Genomic DNA, 9,134 nt, shown 5'->3' with positions numbered 1-9,134 from the left:
GTGATCTCTAATGGAAAACGCACTGCGAAAGTTCAAATAACAATGGTAATTGAATGCTTGGCTTTCTTAGCTGTAACGCTTTACTCACTCCGGTTGCTTTAAAACTATTTCTGTACAAAACAGTCGTCCGGAGTAAGAGGGAGTACGCTTCTCCCGTATGAGATTCTAACATCAAGTTTTAATCAATGTCTTAAAATGTTTGTAAAATCGCTCAGCGTGTTTTATTTTGAATAACTACTCCCGTTTATCTAGTGTCACACACATGAAAAGAATCCCAGATCTCACGGGTCTTTCCGTGCGGCGTCACTTTTCTAGACTCTTGGCATTTCTCAAAATGTATTACAAATTAAGCATCGAAACTCAGTCTTCTCAGTGCTCCTAGTTACGTGTCATTCCGCATTGACAATCATTTCCAGGTTAGTGTTCCAAATTGCGGGGCTAACCAGTATTTCTACTATTTCCTCCCCAAGACCAGCTCAGGCTGGAACCACCTGCTTGCCTGCATCTTCTCTATTCCGCAGAACTATTATACCGGAAAACATTTCTTTACGATAACACAAAATTCATACTGCCGAAAGCCGTTAAAATATATTATTATTTGTTACAATCACCGAGAAATAATATTGCATTTAAGAACTGCGTTGAATACCAGTGCATCTAAAAATGAAAAAAAAAAATTACAGGGCAAAGGGAGTTATGCCGCCACTTGCCTTTTCCCTTTATATAACACAGAATAGCGAATACATTCCATTGTAAGCTAATATCAAACTGCCAACAAACAGAACACAACTTCTAAACACTGAAAGGGCCCCTGATAATGCATGAGATAAAATCTAACTGCATTCAGCATCTAGTTACGTTTTATCCTAACCAATTCCCGTCTATGCATCTAAGTAAGCGCAGGGTATAATATATATTATCGCGGACTCTGCAAACGTCTTGACATTTATAGAAGGCGGCGAAGACAGACGAGTGCAGGTATTATGCGGTGCAAAAAGTGCCTCGTTTTAGAAACACTCTGACTTGCTTTTCTTTACCAGCAACTTCGGCAAGTAAATAATAGCGTTAGCGTATTTAGACCAAAGCAAGCCTTTTTCTTACGGTTTCTCCTGTAGGCCTTGAATTCGAAGTCCCCATGGAGTCTCATCATCAATCAGATTCATTATTCTTTAGGTGTTGTAGGGTTCCGTGAACTGTGAAGTGACAGGCAGACATCAGGAAGGCGAATGGCCAGCCTTTATTCCGTGCTCTGTTATATAGGCCCCGGCCAGCCCGATCGGCGAGGGCAATGATAAGAAGCGCGCCTTGTGCCGAGTGGCACGAGTGACGCAGCTTACGCTGGCCCACGTCTTATCGTAACGCGATACATCTTTTTTCTCTCGAAAAAAAACAAAAAAAAAAAAAACTCATTACTTCAGGTGACTTGATTAAAGTTACTGTCGTACTGAAGGCGCTGTGGAGGTCGTCTCTGCCTACTGGATCGTCTCGGGGGAAGAGTGTGCGCTTGTGTTGTAGCCGGAAGAGTGGCGCTCGAAGTTTCAGGAACTGTTGCAGGCGGTGTGGTCCGGTGATCAGCTTCTTCCTCGAGATCGTAGTCAAGTGCCTCCGGATTGAAAGGCTCGCTTGTGGGAAGCAGATGTTGCCGGTTCCGCCTAAGGACCTTGTTTCTTTCGGTTAAGATTTTGTACGACCTTGGGTGCGTTGTGGCGATAACTTTCGCTTTGTGCGACCATATTTTCTTTTTGAATCTGACAGTTTGGCCCTTTTCAAGGGGTGGAAGTGGGCCTCGCGAATGATCAGTCTGAACATGCTTCTGTACTACCGTCTTGGTTTGGTCTTTGAAATCTGGCAAAGTTGACCTCAGCCGTCTTCCTTGTAACAGCTCTCCTGGAGACCGTCCATCTTCTAGAGGAGTCGACCTGTAACTAAGGAGGCCAAGAGAAAAATCATCACCCGCTTCCATTGTTTTCTTCAAAATCCGTTTGATTATCTGTACTCCCTTCTCCGCTATGCCGTTGGAACGGGGAAAGTGTGGACTAGATGTCACATGACGGAAGTTGTACTTGCTTGCGAAAAGGCGGAAGTCTCGACTGGCGAACTGGGGCCCATTGTCGGTGCACACTTCCATCGGGATTCCATATCTTGCAAATATGGCCCCCAGTTTTGTTATGACTGACGCCGACGATGTGTCGTTGAGCTCCTCGACTTCTGGAAAATTTGAGAGAGCATCGTACACAGACAGATAAGATTTTCCCCCGTACTGGAATATGTCGACGCCAACCCTATACCACGGATAGTCTGGTACCGGCCTCATAAGCAATGGTTCCGCAGGTTGGCTGTACGCGTGACGTCTGCACACCGCGCATTTTTTAGTCATAGCAGTGATTTGTGCACTCAAGCCAGGCCAGAACACAAATCTTCGTGCCCTCGCTTTACATTTATTGATGCCCATGTGGCCTTCATGAATGCGTTCCAGCATCTCTTTCCGCATGCTCGCCGGCACTATCACTTTGCTGCCTTTTAGCACGATACCTTTCACTACGGAAAGTTCGCTGGCGAAAGGTTTCAGCTCTCCTTGTACGCGTGTTCCAGCATAAATACTTTCTTTTACTGCGCAAAGGTACGGGTCATTATCAGTGGCGTCCACAAGCCGCTTTAGCGTGGCGTCGCTCACGAAAGCATTCACCGTACTCACAGCATGGATTTCGATGTCACCTTCCCCTGCTGCGTCATCTTCTGTAGTGGCTGCTGCGGCTCGTGACAGCATGTCGGGCAGAAGGAGCCGTTTTCCTGGAACATATTGCATAGTGAAATTGTACTTCAGCAATCGCAAAAAGAACCTTTGAAGCCTTGGTGGCATGTCCCCAATTGATTTTTCAGCGATTGCAAGCAGGGGTCGGTGGTCGGTCTCCAAAATAATATGTCGGCCATAGATGAAGTAGCGAAATTTCCGACAGCCAAACGCCACTGCCAAGGCTTCTTTTTCGATTTGCGAGTAACGTTGCTCAACTGAAGTGAGCGTTCGTGACGCGTACGTCACGGGCCGCCAGTTATCGCCATGAAGCTGCAGTAGGGCAGAGCCCAAACCATTCCGTGACGCGTCTGACGCCACTTTTGTTTCTTTGCTAGGGTCGAAGATAGCAAGCAGTGGCTCCTCGCTCAGGCATTTGCAGATTTCTTGCCATTCTTGCGCGTGGTTGGGAGTCCATTCAAAAACTGCGTCATGCTTAATCAAACTGCGCAACTGCGGGGTCTTTAGTGCCAAAGAAGGAATACATTTCGAAAAATAATTTGCCACGCCGAGTAGACGTTGCACTCCCTTCTTATCTGATGGAACAGGTATTTCAGTTATGGATTTGACGAGTGCTTGGTTAGGAGTTATACCCTTTTTCGAAATTATGTCGCCTAAAAATTCGATTTCCTCGACTCCAACCTTACACTTCTCTGCATTTAGTGCGAGGCCGGCCCGCCTCGATAATTCAAATACAGATTTTAAGCGTTGATCGTGCTCCTCCCTTGAGGTTCCCCATACCAGAATGTCATCCACGTAAACGTGCACACCCGGCAGCGACTCGAAGATTTCGCTCAATATCTTCTGAAAGACTTCAGACGCGGAAGAGATGCCAAATGGCAGCCTTAAGAAACGGTACCTCCCAAATGGTGTTGCGAAAGTACAAATGAGCGAAGTCTTATGGTCAAGAGGGATTTGATGGAAGCCAGCTTTTGCGTCTAGACGGCTGAAAACTTTCGCGCCGGCCAACTCTGCTTCTATGTCTTCCCTCCGCGGCATCTCGTAATGTTCTCTCTTTATGCACGCATTAATCTTTCTCGGATCCATGCATAGCCTTAGCTTTCCGTCTTTCTTTTTAACAATGACTAAAGGGCTCACCCAGTCCGTTGGCTCATTGACTTTTGTTATGATGCCAGCCTCTTCCATTCGTTGCAGCTCGTGGCGCAGGGGCTCCCGCAGTGCCAAGGGTACACGCCGAGCGGCTTGAACGGTTGGGACGGAACCTTCACGGAGCACCATCTTGTATTGGCGTTGGACGCACCCGGTGCCTTGAAAAATGTCGCTGTACTCTTCAAGCAGTTTTTCGGAGCTGTTCTTTATCACCGAATCCACTTTTCGGGAAATCAACCCGAGCCGTTCCGCTGCCTGAAGACCAAGAAGCGCCTGACATCCTTTCTTGACCACGAAAAATTTCAAGCTGCAATTTTGTTCGCCGATAGCCACGCGTTGGTTGATAACGCCCAAGTGCTTGATTGTGCATCCACTGTAGGATCGCAGGGTGGAACTGCTGTGCTTTAGCGGTGGCGTAGGCTTGATGTTCTTGTAGACAGAGTAAGGCAATAGGTTTGCTTGCGAACCCGTGTCCACTTTCAACAAAACGGCTGCATTACCAACGTTTGCCTTAACCATCCAGTCCCGTCGACTTGCCACGCTGTCCACGCAGATGTCCAAGATGTCGAAGTCTTCATCATTGTCATCTCTCAATTCACTTACTTGTGCTGGTTTTCGGCAGCGTACGGCGAAGTGATTCTTTCCCTGGCATTTTCTACATGTCTTCCCATAAGCAGGACAGTTGAGTGCCTTGTGTTCTCTGCCACACTTCGAGCACCTTACTTTGTTTTGCAGCCTTGTTCCTTTTTGAGTCTCCTTCACAGGATCGACCTGTTTTTCTTTCTGTCCCCAGGATTCGTTCTGAACAGCTGCTGCTTCGAATGCTTTGCAGATTTGTTCCGCTTTGGGCAACGTCAGCTGATTGTCCTGAAGAAGTTTTGCCCTGAGGGTCTCATTATTGATTCCAATTACTATCTGGTCGCGGATCATGGAATCAGTTAACCCTTCAAAATTGCAGTGTCTTGCCTGTTTTTTCACGTCCCGTGAAAACTGCTCAAAGGTTTCTCCTGCATCCTGGAATCTTGTCCGGAACAAGTATCGTTCGTACACCTCATTCGTCTGTGCGCCCCAGTAGCTGTCAAACTTTTTTACGACGGTCTTATAGTCCTCTTTGCTTTCGCCCTCGTTGAATGTAAAATTATTAAAGACCTCGATAGCGTCGTCACCGGCTAAAGTTAAGAGCATCGCAGTCTTTGCTGAATCGCTCAACGGACTGTCATGTGGCTTCACTACGGTAAAGTATAGTTCCAGCTTCTGTCTAAAGAGCTGCCAATTCTTGGAAACGTCACCTGTGATGCGAAGTGGGTCTGGGGGTTTCAGAAGCTCCATCCTTGCAGCCTGGCGTCGAAGTCTTCTGTCTGTTCAGGGCGCTGTCGATGACGGGGGACCACTTCTGACACCATGTAGGGTTCCGTGAACTGTGAAGTGACAGGCAGACATCAGGAAGGCGAATGGCCAGCCTTTATTCCGTGCTCTGTTATATAGGCCCCGGCCAGCCCGATCGGCGAGGGCAATGATAAGAAGCGCGCCTTGTGCCGAGTGGCACGAGTGACGCAGCTTACGCTGGCCCACGTCTTATCGTAACGCGATACAGGTATCACCGCCATATTCTCAGATTCTAAGCCGGTTGGCCAACTGAGAATGGGTAAGTGTATTCATCACTATACTGCACCGACACAGTTCCCTTGAAAGAAAATGGAATAATCTCAAGATGGTGAGATTTCAGCAATTTTGAAGGAATTTTCGTTTAATATTGCAGTGAATATAAAATGCGTGCTAGAAATTTTTGTCGCAGTGTGACTTCGTGGATATAAATTCCTAATACTCACATTTTGGGAGGTGGTGTATCATTTGCAAAATGCGTAATCGAGGTTACTTTCCTTTCTAACTGAAATAAAATTAAAACATCTCGAAAGAAGTAGTGTATAAAATTTGCTTGCATACGTCTATATGTTCCTATTCTTTATTAATTTATTTTTATAATATGGCGGATAATTCTTTAAGACTGCCGTCCCATGTATTGTCTTCCTAAATAATAAATACGGAGCAGATTAGGAGAAAATTAAAATAGTAGTTACGGGGGTTAGCTTTGCCTAGGATTGAAGGGTAATATGACAGGTGCGGATTCATGATTTTCTGCATATAGGTTCGGATTTTACCTTTCTGTAGGCAACCGTTGGAAGTATACCACCAAAACATTGGTTTGAACAGGTTTGGTTAAACTTTGTTTCCATTGGTTTTGTTTCGTTCAGTTGATGGGGTTTGACATCCCGTTGCTACTCAGTGTTTGGGAGAGCCCTAGATAAAAAAATGCATAAACGTCGACCACGTGGGCTTAATTAACGTGCAATGACTTCATAGAGCACATGGGTTCCTTCCGTTTCGCATCCATCGAAACGGGGCCGCCGTGTCCCGGAATTTGATCCTGTGTTCATGCCTTCATCAATCAAGTATTGCAACCATTAAGCCTCCATGGCAGAGTAATAGTTTGCGTTTCGTGGCGAAAGCATTTCCTGGTTCATTTTCTGTGAAAATTTTCGCGGAAATTGTCAACACAAGCTAACTTAAAATACATTGCGGGTGGTTTAGCTTCGGTTAAACATGGCAGAATGCGAAAGCTTCATCTGGTTGTAGTCGAGTTGATCGATTAAAGACTTCATCACATCACATCACATCACTAAAGAAACTGATGTGTCACTATCTGCCGCAGATGCATATCCGATATCCCCAATGATGTCAACCACATTTTCTGCACATGGGATCGCTTGTATTATCGAAAACACCAAGTTGTAATCTTCAGCGGGCACTGATGAAATTACTTCCAAACTCTTAAAAAATACTCGGCATGTCTGCGCACTTACCTTTCACTACTTTTCACGCAATCACTTGACACAGGTAACATGCCCAGTGATTGGAAAATGGGAAGGTCATTCCAGTCTACAAATCAGGTAACAAAGAATCCCCCCTTAACTACCACCCCATTTCTTTAACTAGTGTACCATGCAAAATCATTGATCATATCATTTATTCTCACATAATAAAATTTCTTGACTCGAACAATTTTTTTCATCCTTCACAGCATGGCTTTCGCAAAGGATTCTCCTGCGAAACGAAATTAGCCATTTTCGTTCATAATCTGCATATGAATCTCGATTCTAACATTCAAACTGACTCAATATTTCTAGACTTCACTAAAGCTTTCGACAAAGTGCCTCACAAACGCTTGATAGTAAAACTTGTGCAGTTAAATTTATACCATAATGTACTAGAATGGATAAAGGAATTTTTAGCACACCGCACGCAGTTTGTCTATGTTAATAACCAGTCTTCTGATTCTCTTCCAGTAACATCAGGCGTCCGACAAGGGTCCGTGCTTGGCGCCCTATTATTTTTGATATACATAAACGACTTACCCACGCATATTACTTCTAAAATCCGCATGTTTGCCGATGACTGCGTCGTCTACCGCACGGTTACTAACACATCTGATCAACTAGCTCTTCAAAACGACTTAACTTGTGTACAAGACTGGTGCAGCCAATGGGTCATGGAACTTAATTCAACTAAATGCAAGCACGTGTCATTTCACTGCAAACGTAACCCCATTCTTTTCCCCTACTTAATCTCAGGCGTCCGAGTAGAACTAACCAAATCTTATAAATACCTAGGCGTAACTCTGTGCGAAGATCTAACCTGGAATGCGCATATCACCGACATCCTATCGTCAGCTAATAGATCTCTTGGTTTCTTAAGACGGCACTTGCGCCATGCACCACCAGACGTAAAACTTCTCGCATAGAAGTCACTAATACAAACAAAACTTGAATATGCATCCACCATCTGGATTCCAAACCAAATCTATCTGATAACTTCACTTGAATCCCTTCAGAATCGAGCCGCTAGATTCATTCATTCCTGCTATTCATACAATGCCAGAATTTCATCTTTAAAAGCTAAGTCCGGTCTAACAAATCTTGCATGCCGTCGTCGAATCGCCAGTATGTGTTTGTTCCATAAGTTTCTTTCCAGCTCGCTTCCGCCCTACATCAACCCACCGGCACGCATTTCACCCCTCATTGGTCACCCCCTGCAAGTTGCGCGTCCACAATCTCATACTACAACACTTGCGGCGTCATTCTTTCCTCGCTCAGCCGTAGACTGGAATGGCCTTCCACACGACATTGCTGGAATCACCTGCCCATCCACATTTTGTGATTGTATAACTGCCATATTCAACCAATATTATGTTTATTTTGTACATAATCTTCATGCGTGTACCACCCCTTATGTTTATTTTGTACATAATCTTCATACATGTACCCACCCCTTATGTAATACCCCAGAACCGGGGGTCTTTAATGTAATAAAGTGATGTGATGAAGGGCCCATGGTATTTTCCACCACCTGGGGATCTTTAAGATGTCCCGCAGCCGTGGGCTGCCGAGTAATTTCAACCACCTAGGGATCTTTACCATGCTCTAACATCGCACAACACATGGTCAAGGTAGCACATGCGACCGGCCCGATAATGGAAATTGATTGGCGGCGTCTGATCCACAAGTGGGCTGGCGTTACCAGTACGCTACCAGTAATGGTACAGCCATGCGATAATATTGACCACTCTTGGACCAGTGATATATATGTTCCCCCAGTGATTGGCATAACATGGACGGGCAATAATGACTTTGCGTAAAGAATTGCTTGCCATCATTGTATACCCAATTATACATGACGGTCAATATTACCCAGCCATCGGCAATGTCTTGCCCATAATTCGCGCATCATGGCATACATTGGTAAATATTTTCCTGCCAGTATATATGGCTTGTCGACATTGAATATAGCTTGTCATTCATTGTTCAATATATCCGCCAGTCTTAGTGGCTTGCCAACATTGTATGCATCTTCAATTCCAGTGGCCAATACCGCCCAACGAGTGGTGGCCACTGGCCTATATTGAATATCTCTTGGCATGCACTGGTAAATATTGTACGCCCAGTATTGGCGGCTTGTTACCATCAAATAGATCTTGGCATACATTGGTCAATATCCCCCTGCCAATCGAGACGGCTTCCCAAAATTGTGTATATCTGCAGATAAAATGGTCGATGATGGCATAGAATGGTAAATGTTGTCCTGCCAGTATAGCTGGCTTATCGACATTTAATATATCTTGGAATATATTGATTAATGTTATCCCACCAGTCTTAGTGGCTTCCCAACAATGTATACT

General features: G+C 45.1%; 1 protein-coding gene across 2 annotated transcripts; it reads right to left on the bottom strand.

Moving 5' to 3' along the window:
• Positions 1 to 1,220: 1,220 nt before the first annotated feature.
• LOC146184547 (uncharacterized) lies at positions 1,221 to 5,321 on the bottom strand. Of its 2 annotated transcripts, XM_084609417.1 has the most exons (4): positions 3,890 to 5,321; positions 2,696 to 2,790; positions 2,068 to 2,208; positions 1,221 to 1,925 (listed from the first exon to the last, which is right to left on the bottom strand). In XM_084609417.1, exons 1-4 carry the CDS (start codon positions 5,228 to 5,230, stop codon positions 1,415 to 1,417), a joined length of 2,088 nt encoding a protein of 695 aa, XP_084465543.1. In that variant the 5' UTR covers positions 5,231 to 5,321; the 3' UTR covers positions 1,221 to 1,414. The 2 variants fall into 2 exon arrangements, with proteins under 2 accessions (XP_084465543.1, XP_084465544.1); XM_084609418.1 differs by having other exon boundaries at positions 1,783 to 2,208.
• Positions 5,322 to 9,134: the final 3,813 nt, after the last annotated feature.

This window comes from Amblyomma maculatum, chromosome 7, assembly GCF_055883805.1.
Source record: "Amblyomma maculatum isolate TAMU_Amacu chromosome 7, ASM5588380v1, whole genome shotgun sequence".
In the NCBI taxonomy this organism is placed as follows: Eukaryota; Metazoa; Arthropoda; class Arachnida; order Ixodida; family Ixodidae; genus Amblyomma; species Amblyomma maculatum.
This window is presented reverse-complemented; position numbering and strand designations above follow the sequence as displayed.

Excerpts from the sequence above, each read along its gene's own strand:
- LOC146184547 (XM_084609417.1), bottom strand. The coding sequence starts at position 5,230 with ATGGAGCTTCTGAAACCCCCAGACCCACTTCGCATCACAGGTGACGTT. Across the intron at positions 2,209-2,695 it reads GTGACATCGAAATCCATGCT|AAGTCGAGGAGCTCAACGAC; the intron begins GTGAGTACGGTG and ends CAAATTTTCCAG. Across the intron at positions 1,926-2,067 it reads AGACTTCCGCCTTTTCGCAA|TTACAGGTCGACTCCTCTAG; the intron begins GCAAGTACAACT and ends TGGCCTCCTTAG.